The following is a 16,041-nucleotide window of genomic DNA, read 5'->3' on the forward strand; positions in this document are numbered from 1 at the left end:
TTTTCCCTATTGACTTCAATGAGAAACCTTTAAACAGCTGTCATTCTCACAGTATTTAAGCCAGAATACCCAAACTTGGCACCATAGGTCATTGGGTGACTGGGGTCAAAAATTTTTAAAAAGTGGGCGGGGTCTACAACGGCCAATTAAATTTCAGCCATTTGTTTAAATGGGAAAAATTCAAACTGCCGCTGCTCTTAGACTGTTAATGGCAGGGTTCTGAAACTTGGCACAGTTGGTCACTGGAGGACTGTGCCAATGTATATCTCATTTTGGGGATACTAAAAAGTGGGCGGAGCCACAAACAACCAATCAGATTTTCCCTATTGACTTCAATAAGAAACCTTTAAACAGCTGTCATTCTCACAGTATTTAAGCCACAGCACCCAAACTCGGCAGGGTGGGTCAGTGTAAGACAAAGGTCAAAATGTATAAAAGTGGGCGGAGTCTACACTGCACCCAGTTACTCCACCCACTCCAGTTGTAAGCTACTGGTGGAGGCAAGAACACATCACACAATTTCCCCAGAAATTGTACCTTTTCTAGTTACTAAATGCTATCTTTTTGTTTTTAATGATTTTGGCCACTTCTGCTGAGTACCACAGTGGTCTTTTCTTTTTTTTGCTTTTACTGACAAGCCTAATGCAGTTATCTGTTGCCTTCAATAGTGCCTCTTTTAAGTAGTCCCATTTCTCCTGGACTCCAATGAAACTGTTCCAATCTGATAGGGACTCGTATACCACTAATCTAATTTTAGAAAAGACAGTTTTTCTAAAATCTAAAACTTTTGTTTTTGGGTGGTGTGACTCAGTCACTGTACTTATAGTAAACCACACTGACTGGTGATCACTAGATCCCAAGCTTTCCCCTACAGTAATATCAGATACCAAATTCCCATTTGTGAATACTAAATCTAAAAGGGCCTCCTTCCGGGTTGGCTCCTCCACTACTTGTTGTAGAGATAATCCCAGTAGGGAATTTAGAATATCTGTACTCCTGGTAGAACTAGCTATTTTGGTTTTCCAGTTTACATCAGAAGATTGAAGTCTCCCATAATGATAACTTTCCCCTTCAATGTCATTTTAGCCATTTCCTCAACTAGTAGATTATCTAATTCTTTGACTTGGCTAGGTGGTCTATATATCACACCTACACGAGTTACCTTATGATTATCAAGCTGCAAGGTAACCCAAACTGACTCTAAATTGTTCTCGCCAACTTGTATCAAATTAGATTTTATGCTGTCTTTCACATACAGGGCCACCCCTCCCCCCTTCTTGCCTTCTCTGTCTTTCCTGTATAGAGAGAACCCTGGTATTGATATATCCCAGTGATTACTCCCCTTGAACCACGTCTCAGTAACAGCCACTACATCTATATTCTCAGATGCCATTATAGCCTCAAGTTCATTGATCTTATTCCCTAAACTGCGAGCATTTGTAGATAAGAATCTGAGCTTGTCATTTCTTAACCTTTGTGCTACTGGCATTGTTCCGGGGGGCAGTCGGACTGCTGGATTATCACTCTTTTGCCCCCCTTTCCTAGTTTAAATGCTCCTTAGCAAATACTTGGAACTGTTTACCGAGGACATTCGTTCCTTTGAGAGAAAGATGCAAACCATCTTTCTTGTACAGTTCTTTTCCATTCCAACAAGAGCTAACATGAGACACAAAGCCAAACCCTTGGTTCCGACACCATTCACCAAGCCATACATTGAATTCCTTAATGCGCATCTTCCTGTCATGCTGAAGGTTATGCACAGGCAAAACTGCAGAGAATAAAACAGTTGATGCAACCTCCCGTATATCCTTTCCAAGTGTGTGAAAAGCTTCTTTCACCTTGAAACCTCATTGCAAGCCAGATTGTTTGTCCCCAGATGGACAATAACATCCACTTCCCTTTCCTGTTTTGCTTGCCTAACAATATTAAGGATCCGTCGTCTATCCCTGCTAGCGGTAGCACCAGGGAGACATCTTACAAACACCATTCTCCTCAAACTTCACACCTTTTATGATGGAATCACCCACCAACAGTTGCTTACTATCAGTCCTCACCTTCTCCTTTTTGTCTTTGGCTGCAGTCTTGCATACTTTAGGCATGGGAGATGATTGTTTCTCACCCACTGTGCTTGAGCCATCCGCCATGTTGCTCTTGCACTCTGAAAGTGCTGCAAATGAATTATGGAGAGCCACAGAATGTGGGACATGTCTTCTATCCACAACTCTCAGTCTACCAGAACCTACAGTAACCCATCTTCCATTTCTAGGGGGCCTCTGTGGCAGTGGCATTGCAATGTTCTCAGTCTGAGTTTGCTTAATGGTTAATTTACAAATCTCATATTTCAAAAAGGTAATTTCCTGTTGCATTATGGAGAGCTGTCTACAGATCAGACAGTATCCAAACCTCTGAAGAGTAGAACCTGAAATAAAAGCACAACAATTCCTGCACAGAACCAGGCCTGCCATTGCAAAGAGGGGGGGGGGGGAATAAAAAATAAAAAATTTTAAACAAACAAATCTTACTTGTTTAGATTGTATCCACCTCCAGATTACCTCCTTAGTATCTCCTGAATATCTCCAATGCACTTGCAGATCAGCACTTGATTAGAGCAGCACTAGATTAGCAGCCTTGAAAAAGCAGCAAGCTAAAGTATTTCTAGCATTCAGCTTGGGCTCATGTATGGACTTATTTGGCGATACCAGCGATAATAGCGATTTATTGCTCGGTGGATTACTTGGCGGTGCTATTTCAAGGGAAGAAGGGAATACTAGACGGTGACACGGATGATACCGTCACAGTCATTAACATAGCATATAATGTCCCGAGGTGTTGCATCCGGCAACTTTTGCCGTAATGCCATATGTGCTCTGTCACTGAGGATAGGGTGGTCAGGGGGACGACCCAAAATGGTGTTAAAGATAGCAAGGAGGGTAGAGCAAACATCCTCTTCTCCCTGAGTCTCCAGTATTCCCCAGCACCCTGATGTTATGGCGCCGACCTCAATTATCCAGATCCTCCATGTGGCCTGTGTACTGCGGCTTCCTACCTACCGGCGGGCCATGGGTCTCCAAAAGCCTCCAGGAGTGTTTGTGTCCCTACCTCTGCCAGGGTTATGTGTGGCCTGGTTGCTGAGGGCTGAAACATGGCCCCTTCACCTTGTAGAGGAAGCTGTGGTGAGGTGGTAAGCACTGCATGTGGGGAGAGGGGCGGAGGTACCTCGTCCTCAGACGCTGCAGGCGAGCGAGTCGGCCCCCCATCTTGGAGGCCATGTGGTCTGTGCTTCTCTGTAAGTACTAGTCCAGTGTCTGTGACTGGCAGGCTCCCAAAGACTCAGATGTTGTTTAGGGCGTCCTCCCCACTCTTTTCTTCCCCATAGTGAGTGGGGGTGTTCGCTGATGGAGCAGTTTAGAGCTTAGGGAGAGCTGAGCTCAGTGCTCACACGTATGGCTGCATCGGCTTCTGGCCACACCCCCAATATGTGTTATCTTATATTTATAGGAAAGACATGCTGAGACCAGAGCTGTATCCTAGCATCTACATATCATATACACTATGTACTATAGCTTCACCACACTGAGATCTGCTCAGAAAGCTCATCTACATATCACTGCTTTATTCACAAATACAATATATAATTATACATACACCAGCAATATGTGTGTTATCTTATAATTATAGGAAAGACATGCTGAGAGCAGAGCGGTGTCCTAGCATCTACATATCATATACACTATGTACTATAGCTTCACCACACTGAGATCTGCTCAGAAAGCTCATCTACATATCACTGCTTTATTAATTGGCACAATGTATGATTATAGACACCAGTGATATGTGTATAAACATAAAAAACAAGTTTTTATACATGGAAATGTTATAGCTTTGTGGCATAGTGGTCACTGTGGTGAAGCTATAGTACATAGAGTATATGATATGTAGATGCTAGGACACAGCTCTGCCCTCAGCATGTCTTTCCTATACTTATAAGATGACACATATCACTGGTGTCTGTATAATCACATATTGTGCCTGTGAATAAAGCAGTGATATGTAGATGAGCTTTCTGAGCAGATCTCAGTGTGGTGAAGCTATAGTACATAGTGTATATGATATGTAGATGCTAGGACACAGCTCTGCCCTCTGCATGTCTTTCCTATACTTATAAGATAGCACATATTACTGGTGTCTGTATAATCATATATTGTGCCTGTGAATAAAGCTGTGATATGTAGATGAGCTTTCTGAGCAGATCTCAGTGTGGTGAAGCTATAGTACATAGAGTATATAATATGTGTCACGGACCAGCGGATGTGAACCCACTTTGCCACGTGTCCTACCGCCTCTAAGGGCGTTGTCTAAGTGAACCCCTCGATCTTCACAGTACCCCTGATGGTGGGGATAGACTTTCCCGAGGGGAACACCAGGTCGCTACCTCTTGAGGAGGATAGGCACACAAAGCAGCTGGTCCAGGCAGACCAGGAGGTACCCCTGAAAGGTACCAGAAGTACAGGCATTGTCAGCAGGCAGAGTCGTTACCAGGACCGAAGGATGAGGTGAAGTCAGACAGGCAAAAGGTCAGGGCAGGCGGCATAGGTACAGGTAAGGCAATCCGGCTCAGCAACAGGAGAATCAAGGCAAGCAGGCAGGGATCAAACAGGTAGCAGAATCCAGGAACACAAGTACGAGTCAGAGACACAGGAACACAAATGGATATCAGGAACCTTAGCATGACACAAGGACCTTGACACTGAGGCATCTGGAAAGAAGGCTGAGCCACTTATATATGTGCAGGAGGGCCTGGATTGGTCAGCGAGGTCACATGACCTAACCCATAAATCCCAGGAAGTGACACGCGCCGTCCCTTAAAGAAGTACTGCAGGAAACAAGCAGCAAGCATGCTGTGGCTAGGGCTGAGAGGAAACTGTGGAGCAGATCCCAGAACAACAGTACTTACACAGACAGAGCCCAGGACTGCAGCAGTGAGCAGGGGAACAGCGGTGTACAGCAGCCGCTGTTACAATATGTAGATGCTAGGACAGAGCTCTGCTCTCAGCATGTCTTTCCTATACTGATAAGATAACACATATTACTGGTGTCTGTATAATCATATATTGTGCCTGTGAATAAAGCAGTGATATGTAGATTAGTTTTCTGAGCAGATCTCAGTGTAGTGAAGCTATAGTACATAGTGTATATGATATGTAGATGCTAGGACACAGCTCTGCCCTCAACATGTCTTTACTATACTTATAAGATAACACATATTACTGGTGTCTGTATAATCATATATTGTGTCTGTGAATAAAGCAGTGATATGTAGATGAGCTTTCTGAGCAGATCTCAGTGTGGTGAAGCTATAGTACATAGTGTATATGATATGTAGATGAGCTTTCTGAGCAGATCTCAGTGTGGTGAAGCTATAGTACATAGTGTATATGATATGTAGATGCTAGGACACAGCTCTGCCCTCAACATGTCTTTACTATACTTATAAGATAGCACATATTACTGGTGTCTGTATAATCATATATTGTGTCTGTGAATAAAGCAGTGATATGTAGATGAGCTTTCTGAGCAGATCTCAGTGTAGTGAAGCTATAGTACATAGTGTATATGATACGTAGATGCTAGTACACATCTCTAGGACACAGCTCTGCCCTCAGTGTGTCTAGCCCTGTCAATAAAAGGGAGGGGGGTCTGTAGAGCACAAGGGGTGTCACAAAGCAGTGCTCCAAGGGTTCAGGCCTCCCTCCTGGTGCTCTAACTTCTCATTTGCATGAATAAAATGCTAATATCTCTGCAGCTGTTGATCATACAGACAAAAGAAAGGAACAATTTTAATCAGCATGATGAGCCCTACCAGGCAGTATGTCTGGTTTAATAGGGTTGATCCGAGTGACAGAGCTACTTTAAGACCTGGCAACCCTAAGGGGTATAGACTGGTTTGTATTGGTTGGCACACTGGCACTGAAATAATAATGACATCCATTTTATTGGAATAAATAAATAAAACTGATGCAGAATAAGTCTCCCTGCACTCTTTCTGCACTCTCCATACGATCTCTCTGCACTGTCCTTGCAATCCTACTATAGTCTCCCTGCAATCTCCCTCCTCCAATATTCTTCTACTAGTGCTTGCCATGACTCTCCCTAAGCTCAGCGAAACGGAGGGGACCAGGCGGTATGAGGCTTTTATAGGGATGTGACATCACAGGGGCTCACTATCTGCTGATTGGCTGGATGTACATCATTATGGGTGATCAAGTGTTCCCGAGCTTCTTACTTGCACTTTCTAACAAGTGCAGCCGCTATTTTAGGAAAACTGATTCGTTACCATGAAGGAATGAGGAAATTCTGATTCATTGCAAATAGAAGTTTTCCTAAACTTCGGACCAAATTACACAAATAGAAACCTTAGGCTTGTGTGCATCTTCCCTAGACAGTGAGCTTTACACCCCTCCAGCAGACATTTGGTATTGAGCATAGTAACCTTAGACCTTGTGTGCATCTTCTCCAAAATCCAGAGACAACAAGCTTTACACCACTCCAACAGACACTAGGCACTGGGCATAGTGACCATGGACTTGAGTTTATTGTCACAGTGCGGTTCACTGTGACAGTTGTGGCCGTGTAGGCTGGCTGCATGCCCTCTCACGTACTGGCTGCAGGCTGAACCCCCACATCCATATCTCTGTGGTTCCTGTCACCGGTGTCGTGCAGGCTGGCTGCATGCGCTTTGTGTACTGGCTGTGGGTGTCCCATGTATGCTGGTTCTGTGATGCATGCTGGCTGCGGCCTTGAGTGTGAATAGCGTCTGAGTATGGATGCACGGTGCGGTTCTGTCAATCCTTGTTGTTATGAAAGCTGGCTGCCTGTAAACTTGTACTGGCTACAGTCATCCTGTGTATGCTGGCGATTGTATGTTTTATACTTCTGGTTTCTCCTGGTTCTCGTGAGGTTAACATTCCCTGGTCTGTTCCTGGGTGAGGCTTATCAGGTGCCCTCTTTATTGCAGCTATATCTATCTGTGAGCTGTGGGGCTTGAGGTCAGCCTTGCTGGGTGTAACCCCTTGCTGCTGACCCAGGGTGTTGTGCCATCTGCCTTTCTGTGTGGTGTTACCTGGTAAAGAATAGAGATGTCCCGAACTATTTGCCAGCGAACAGTTCCCGGCGAATATCGCATGTTCGCGTTCGCCACGGCGGGCAAACATATGCGATGTTCGGTCCGCCCCTATACATCATCATTGAGCAAACTTGGACCCTGTACCTCCCAGTCAGCAGACACATTCCAGCCAATCAGCAGCAGCCCCTCCCACCTCCTGGACAGCATCCATTAGATTCGATGCGAATAATACAGGTTATATTATTCGCATTGCGATTACATCTTAGAGCTGCTGGGTTCCTTGCTAGAATATAACGAAGATGAGAATATAGCGCTGTATCCGTTGTCAATTCTAGCAACACAACCATTAGGAACTCAGATCTAAGTTGTAATCGCAATGCGAATAATGCAGGTTATATTAATCACGTTGCGAATTCAACTTAGAGCTGGGTTCCTAATGGTTATATTGATAGAATTGACGAATATAACGGATATAGCGCTATATTCTCAATCTTCGTTATATTCTAGCAATACAACCATTAGGAACCCAGCAGCTCTAAGTTGAATTCGCAATGCGATTTCAACTTAGAACTTCTGCCGACTTCCGTGCTAATGGAGCGTCCCCATCACCATGGGAACGACTCCATGCTAGAATGTACTGTCGGATTTGAGAAAGTTGAAATCGCAATGTGATTAATTCAACTTACCACACTCTGCGTCAACTACGTAATTTTCCATGGGCGTTTTGCCATGGATCCCCCTCCGGCATGCCACAGTCCAGGTGTTAGTCCCCTTGAAACAGCTTTTCCATCATTATTGTGGCCACAAAGAGTCCCTGTGGGTTTTCAAATTCGCCTTCCTATTGAAGTCTATTGCGGTTCACCCGGTTCGCACATTTGCGAACATTTGCGGAAATTCGCGTTCACCGTCCGCGAATGGAAAATTTTATATTTGCGACATCTCTAGTAAAGAATTGATGTTATATCCTTGTCCATGCCTTGTCTGATCTTCTGTACCTGTTCTGTTTCTGTATCCTGCAGGTTCCATGTCTAGCCTGGCAGTGCTCCACTGCTTCTGATCCTGTCTGTTCCATGTCTAGCCTGGCAGTGCCCCACTGCTTCTGATCCTGTCTGTTCCATGTATAGCCTGGCAGTGCTCCACTGCTTCTCATCCTGTCTGTTCCATGTCTAGCCTGGCAGTGCTCCACTGCTTCTCATCCTGTCTGTTCCATGTATAGCCTGGCAGTGCTCCACTGCTTCTGATCCTGTCTGTTCCATGTCTAGCCTGGCAGTGCTCCACTGCTTCTGATCCTGTCTGTTCCATGTCTAGCCTGGCAGAGCTCCACTGCTTCTGATCCTGTCTGTTCCATGTCTAGCCTGGCAGTGCTCCACTGCTTCTGATCCTGTCTGTTCCATGTATAGCCTGGCAGTGCTCCACTGATTCTGATCCTGTCGGTTCCTTCTCTAGCCTGGCAGTGCTCCCCTGCATCTGATCCTGTCTGTTCCATGTCTAGCCTGGCAGTGCTCCACTGCTTCTGATCCTGTCTGTTCCATGTCTAGCCTGGCAGTGCTCCACTGCTTCTGATCCTGTCTGTTCCATGTATAGCCTGGCAGTGCTCCACTTCTTCTGATCCTGTCTGTTCCATGTCTAGCCTGGCAGTGCTCCACTGCTTCTGATCCTGTCTGTTCCATGTCTAGCCTGACAGTGCCCCACTGCTTCTGGTCCTGTCTGTTCCATGTCTAGCCTGGCAGTGCTCCACTGCTTCTGATCCTGTCTGTTCCATGTCTAGCCTGGCAGTGCTCCACTGCTTCTGATCCTGTCTGTTCCATGTATAGCCTGGCAGTGCTCCACTGCATCTGATCCTGTCTGTTCCATGTATAGCCTGGCAGTGCTCCACTGCTTCTGATCCTGTCTGTTCCATGTATAGCCTGGCAGTGCTCCACTGCTTCTGATCCTGTCTGTTCCATGTATAGCCTGGCAGTGCTCCACTGCTTCTGATCCTGTCTGTTCCATGTCTAGCCTGGCAGTGCTCCACTGCTTCTGATCCTGTCTGTTCCATGTCTAGCCTGGCAGTGCTCCACTGCTTCTGGTTCTGTCTGTTCCATGTATAGCCTGGCAGTGCTCCACTGCTTCTGATCCTGTCTGTTCCATGTATAGCCTGGCAGTGCTCCACTTCTTCTGATCCTGTCTGTTCCATGTCTAGCCTGGCAGTGCTCCACTGCTTCTGATCCTGTCTGTTCCATGTCTAGCCTGGCAGTGCTCCACTGCTTCTGATCCTGTCTGTTCCATGTCTAGCCTGGCAGTGCTCCACTGCTTCTGATCCTGTCTGTTCCATGTATAGCCTGGCAGTGCTCCACTTCTTCTGATCCTGTCTGTTCCATGTCTAGCCTGGCAGTGCTCCACTGCTTCTGATCCTGTATGTTCCATGTATAGCCTGGCAGTGCCCCACTGCTTCTGATCCTGTCTGTTCCATGTATAGCCTGGCAGTGCTCCACTGCTTCTGATCCTGTCTGTTCCATGTATAGCCTGGCAGTGCCCCACTGCTTCTGATCCTGTCTGTTCCATGTATAGCCTGGCAGTGCCCCACTGCTTCTGATCCTGTATGTTCCATGTCTAGCCTGACAGTGCCCCACTGCTTCTGATCCTGTCTGTTCCATGTCTAGCCTGGCAGTGCCCCACTGCTTCTGATCCGGTCTGTTCCATGTCTAGCCTGGCAGTGCTCCACTGCTTCTGATCCTGTCTGTTCCATGTATAGCCTGGCAGTGCTCCACTGCTTCTGATCCTGTCTGTTCCATGTATAGCCTGGCAGTGCTCCACTGCTTCTGATCCTGTCTGTTCCATGTATAGCCTGGCAGTGCTCCACTGCTTCTTATCCTGTCTGTTCCATGTATAGCTTGGCAGTGCTCCACTGCTTCTGATCCTGTCTGTTCCATGTCTAGCCTGACAGTGCCCCACTGCTTCTGATCCTGTCTGTTCCATGTATAGCCTGGCAGTGCTCCACTGCTTCTGATCCTGTCTGTTCCATGTATAGCTTGGCAGTGCTCCACTGCTTCTGATCCTGTCTGTTCCATGTATAGCCTGGCAGTGCTCCACTGCTTCTGATCCTGTCTGTTCCATGTATAGCTTGGCAGTGCTCCACTGCTTCTGATCCTGTCTGTTCCATGTATAGCCTGGCAGTGCTCCGCTGATTCTGATCCTGTCTGTTCCTTCTCTAGCCTGGCAGTGCTCCACTGCTTCTGATCCTGTCTGCTCCATGTATAGCCTGTCAGTGCTCCACTGCTTCTGATCCTGTCTGTCCCATGTATAGCCTGGCAGTGCTCCACTTCTTCTGATCCTGTCTGCTCCATGTATAGCCTGGCAGTGCCCCACTGCTTCTGATCCTGTCTGTTCCTTGTCTAGCCTGGCAGTGCTCCACTGCATCTGATCCTGTCTGTTCCTTGTCTAGCCTGGCAGTGCTCCACTTCTTCTGATCCTGTCTGTTCCATGTATAGCCTGGCAGTGCTCCACTGCTTCTGATCCTGTCTGTTCCTTGTCTAGCCTGGCAGTGCTCCACTGCTTCTGATCCTGTCTGTTCCATGTATAGCCTGGCAGTGCTCCACTGCTTCTGATCCTGTCTGTTCCATATATAGCCTGGCAGTGCTCCACTGCTTCTGATCCTGTCTGTTCCATGTATAGCCTGGCAGTGCTCCACTGATTCTGATCCTGTCGGTTCCTTGTCTAGCCTGGCAGTGCTCCACTGCTTCTGATCCTGTCTGTTCCATATATAGCCTGGCAGTGCTCCACTGCTTCTGATCCTGTCTGTTCCATGTATAGCCTGGCAGTGCTCCACTGCTTCTGATCCTGTCTGTTCCTTGTCTAGCCTGGCAGTGCTCTACTGCTTCTTTTCATGTCCTGCCTTCGTGAGCGGACTCCTGGGTTCTCCGGAGGGAGGACATCTAGTCTCTGTGCAGCTCAGCCTGCGACCGCCATCCTTCCGTTTCGCTTTGGGTCCAGGCATCTGCTTGTGTGCTGGTTCCCATTTGTCATCTGATTCATGTCCTGAGTTTGTTTGGGTTCCAGTTCTTCTGTGAAGAACGGGGCTCACTGGCTCTTCGCCCTCCTGGGTTTTGCCTCTGGTCTACTGGTGCACTTGGTTTAGTGGTAGTGTTACCTGCCTGTGTCCTGCTTGCATGACGTTCTGGAGGTCTGCCCGGTTGCTCCGGAACATAACATGCGTCTTCTCCAAAGTCCAGAGACAACAAGCTTTGCACGACTCCAGCAGACACTTGGCATTGAGCATAGTAACCTTAGACCTTGTGTGCATCTTCAAAGTCCAGAGACAATGGGGCATATTTATCGAGCTTAAAATTAGACCGATGTATTTCAGTTGTCTTTTTTATTAATTAAAACACACACAGCTGTTGATGAGTTATGCCGTATTCACACAGTCAGTGTTCGGTCAGTGATTTCCATCAGTGGTTTTGACCCAAAACCAGGTGCGGCTCTAAACACAGAACAGGGGCAGATCTTTCCCTTATACCTGATCTCTGTGGAGGCTCCAATCCTGGTTTTAGCTCACAATCACTGATGGAAATCACTGACCAAACACTGATGTGTGACTGAGGCTTTAGACTCGGTGTCCTGCTTTTAGTCTGACCTCTGGTGGTTCTTTTTCAGTACAACAGGTTCATATTCATTTACACTGGTCTCATTTATTTGAGCATGAAAAAAGTTACATCTTTGTGGAGAAAAGTCGCTTGTGTCCTGGAAAGTGCAACTTTTAATGCAAAAAAACTGTCGCACTTCACCACTGAAATCAAAAAAAGAAAAGTCGGCCAGCCCTGGGGTGGAGTAAAAATTAGACTGTTCAGGCACCAAAAAATAGCACACCTACATAAACAGGTCAGAAAAAAGCTGCAAAAGTTAGAAAAAGTCCTAATTAATACGGGAACAAGGCACAAAAGCCTCGAAAAAAAGGGGCAGTTTTGGTAGTAAATGTGACTAAACAAATAGGACTGTCTAAAACAGCATTTTGTAAACTAAAAAACAGTCACAAACATTTTAGTAAATGACAGGACAGGAGAACCTTAGGCCACCACAAGCCTCATCATCGGCTGGTCCTTCATGTCACATCTTGTCACTAGTGTCCATCCTGGAATCATATCCTTCAGTGCAATAAAGAAGAAAAATCTATGGAAAAATTACAATTATATCTCAAGGAACAACCTATTCAATCTGTTTCCCGGAGGCAGCGGGTAACATCTCTGTGACATTTACCCTTATTACTGTCAGACATGAGCAATAGGTCATACAGAGGACATCAAGGGTCCAAGGTGGACTGATTTTCCTTTATAAAAGATGTTGGGGCCTCCTCTGTGTCACCTCTTCTCTGTGACTCCTCTGTATGACCTGCTCTATATGACCTCCTCTGTGTCATCTCCTGTCATCTTCTGTATGTGACCTCCTCTGTGTGTTCTCTCCTCTCTGTGGCCCCTCCTCTCTGTGGCCCCTCCTCTCTGTGTCACCTCCTCCTCTGTGTCCCCTCCTCCTCTGTGTCCCCTCCTCCTCTGTGTCCCCTCCTCCTCTGTGTCCCCGCCTCTCTGTGTCACCTCCTCTCTGTGTCACCTCCTCTCTGTGTCACCTCCTCTGTTTGGCCCCTCCTCTGTGTGGCCCCTCCTCTGTGTGGCCCCTCCTCTCTGTGGCCCCGCCTCTCGGTGTCCCTTCTTCTCTGTGGCCCCTCCTCTCTGTGGCCCTTCTTCTCTGTGTCCCCGCCTCTCTGTGTCCCTTCTTCTCTGTGTCCCCTCCTCTCTGTGTCCCCTCCTCTCTGTGTCCCCTCCTCTCTGTGTCCCCTCCTCTCTGTGTCCCCTCCTCTCTGTGTCCTCTCCTCTCTGTGTCCCCTCCTCTCTGTGTCCCCTCCTCTCTGTGTCCCCTCCTCTCTGTGTCCCCTCTTCTCTGTGTCCCCTCTTCTCTGTGTCCCCTTCTCTCTGTGTCATCCTCTGCTCCAAGTAATCTTTTTTTCTATCCTTTCAGAGCACCATTGTGAAGTTGTGGCGTTGGGCGACCCCAGTGGGACAGAAGTGAGGTGGACATATGACAAGTCTCAGGGGACCTGTATAAGGATCCTACAGAAAGACTCTACAAATGGCATCAACGTCTTCAATAGTGAGAAGGAATGCCTGAGCAAGTGCTCCACAATATATGGCTCCCTGTACCCCCCTGGAGGTGAGTTTTCACCCATAAAGTGGTGCACAACATACTAGGGACCCCTGTACCTGCTACAGGAACTGTGGGGGAAAGGATGTGGTGTCCAGCACTAGAAAGGTGCTATGAAAAGGACGGTTTGCAGGGCACTAAGGGATGGGCGGGGTGTAGTGTGCTAAAGGATGGGCGGGGTGCAGGGCGCTAAGGGAAGGACAGGGTGCAGGGCGCTAAGGGAAGGACGGGGTGCAGGGTGTTAAGGGAAGGACGGGGTGCAGGGCGCTAAAGGATGGGCGGGGTGCAGGGCGCTAAGGGAAGGACGGGGTGCAGGGCACTAAGGGAAGGGCGGGATGCAGTGTGCTAAAGGATGGGCGGTGTGCAGGGCGCTAAGGGAAGGGCGGGATGCGGGGCACTAAAGGATGGGCGGGATGCAGGGCGCTATAGGAAGGGCAGGGTGCAGGGCGCTAAGGGAAGGACGGGGTGCAGGGCACTAAGGGAAGGGCGGGATGCAGTGTGCTAAAGGATGGGCGGTGTGCAGGGCGCTAAGGGAAGGGCGGGATGCGGGGCACTAAAGGATGGGCGGGATGCAGGGCGCTATAGGAAGGGCAGGGTGCAGGGCGCTAAAGGAAAGATGGGGTGCAAGGCACTAAGGAAAGGGCGGGGTGCAGGGTGCTAAGGGAAGGGCGGGTTGCAGGGCGCTAAGGGAAGGGCGGGGTGCAGGGCACTAAGGGAAGGGCGGGGTGCAGGGCGCTAAGGGAAGGGCGGGGTGCAGGGCGCTAAGGGAAGGGCGGGGTGCAGGGCGCTAAGGGAAGGGCGAGTTGCAGGGCGCTAAGGGAAGGGTGGGGTGCAGGGCGCTAAGGGAAGGGTGGGGTGCAGGGCGCTAAGGGAATGATAGGGTGCAGGGCGCTAAGGGAAGGGTGGGTTGCAGGGCTCTAAGGGAAGGGTGGGTTGCAGGGCTCTAAGGGAAGGGTGGGTTGCAGGGCTCTAAGGGAAGGGTGGGGTGCAGGGCGCTAAGGGAATGATAGGGTGCAGGGCGCTAAGGGAAGGGTGGGGTGCAGGGCTCTAAGGGAAGGGTGGGGTGCAGGGTGCTAAGGGAAGGGTGGGGTGCAGGGCGCTAAGGGAAAGATAGGGTGCAGGGCACTAAGGGATGGGTGGGTTGCAGGGCTCTAAGGGAAAGATGGGGTGCAGGGCGCTAAGGGAAGGGTGGGTTGCAGGGCGCTAAGGGAAGGAGAGAGTGCAGGGCGCTAAGGGAAGGGTGGGTTTCAGGGCGCTGAGGGAAGGGTGGGTTGCAGGGCGCTAAGGGAAGGGCGGGGTGCAGGGCGCTAAGGGAAGGGCGGGGTGCAGGGCGCTAAGGGAAGGGCGGGGTGCAGGGCGCTAAGGGAAGGACAGGGTGCAGGGCACTAAGGGAAGGACGGGGTGCAGGGCGCTAAGGGAAGGACGGGGTGCAGGGCGCTAAGGGAAGGACGAGGTGCAGGGCGCTAAGGGAAGGACAGGGTGCAAGGCACTAAGGGAAGGACGGGGTGCAGGGCGCTAAGGGAAGGACGGGGTGCAGGGCGCTAAGGGAAGGACGGGGTGCAGGGCGCTAAGGGAAGGACAGGGTGCAAGGCGCTAAGGGAAGGACAGGGTGCAAGGCACTAAGGGAAGGACAGGGTGCAAGGCACTAAGGGAAGGACAGGGTGCAGGGCGCTAAGGGAAGGACAGGGTGCAAGGCACTAAGGGAAGGACAGGGTGCAGGACGCTAAGGGAAGGACAGGGTGCAGGGCGCTAAGGGAAGGACAGGGTGCAAGGCACTAAGGGAAGGACGGGGTGCAGGGCGCTAAGGGAAGGACGGGGTGCAGGGCGCTAAGGTAAATAAAAGCAATTAGAAGGATTTTGAGCTTTATTCACTTTTTTGAACACAACTGTACTCCCCTTGCCAAATCAGCCCTCATACCTTCTGCTTCAAACGCGCACCTAATTGGCCTTCAAAGCACACGTACACTTCTCCTCTCGCCGCATCGTGCACCCTGGGCCTGTCATCCTCCCCGCCTGCCTGAGTCTGTACCAATACTGAACCCCCAGCCCTAGAAGCCAAACACCCTGCCGCCCCACTGACCCCTGTTCCTACACCCCAAGCCTGTAGTGGAGCTGCACCTGACACCCCTACCCCAGAACCCAAACCCGCCATGCCCACAAACCCGCCTGTCCCTGGGCAGTTAACTAGCGAAAGAAGTGACCCCAATGCTGTCTCACCTGGCTGCCCGGGAGCTGTGAACCCCGAAGCCGATGGTCCTGGTTCCTGTCTTTCATCACTGGACACCGCAGGTACATTTCTTCCTGGCGCCGTCACACCGTTGGTGCACTGCCTCCCAGCCTCCGCCATGCTGGATGCGCTCCGCGTATACCCAGGATTCCCTCTTCTTCCTCCACGTGGGTGGGACCAACACTAAGCTGTCCATCAAGCAGGAGAGGCCTGTGCTCACTCCCGGCCTCACTGTGCACAGCCTCCTTTCCCACGCCGAGCGGGCCTCCCAGCCACCCCTGAGAGGGGGGAGCCCGCAGTTCCTGGTCCTGTACCCGTGCTGCTTGCCGCTGAGGACGGGGGACTGGCCCTCCCACCCTGAACGGTCCCACTAAACCACGCCGGGAGGACCTTGAAGATGTCTGCCTGCTGTTCCCCCTTTGTGGAGGGTCCCTGGAGGTTCTCCTGACCCGGCGCCGAACCCTTGGGGTCTCTTCTGGGCTCAACCGCGCTGGCGGCCGTACCCACCGTGGCAGTCTTG

General features: G+C 49.7%; 1 protein-coding gene across 1 annotated transcript in view; it reads left to right on the plus strand.

Moving 5' to 3' along the window:
• LOC122923814 (inter-alpha-trypsin inhibitor-like) overlaps positions 1-16,041 on the plus strand; it is a 47,744-nt gene that overhangs the window by 24,749 nt on the left and 6,954 nt on the right. The window contains exon 2 of the mRNA XM_044274661.1: positions 13,112-13,303. Coding sequence (XP_044130596.1) covers positions 13,112-13,303 — 192 coding nt within the window. The remainder of the gene's footprint in view (positions 1-13,111; positions 13,304-16,041) is intronic.

The sequence above is a fragment of the Bufo gargarizans genome, unplaced genomic scaffold (assembly GCF_014858855.1).
Source record: "Bufo gargarizans isolate SCDJY-AF-19 unplaced genomic scaffold, ASM1485885v1 original_scaffold_1959_pilon, whole genome shotgun sequence".
Lineage (NCBI taxonomy): Eukaryota > Metazoa > Chordata > Amphibia > Anura > Bufonidae > Bufo > Bufo gargarizans.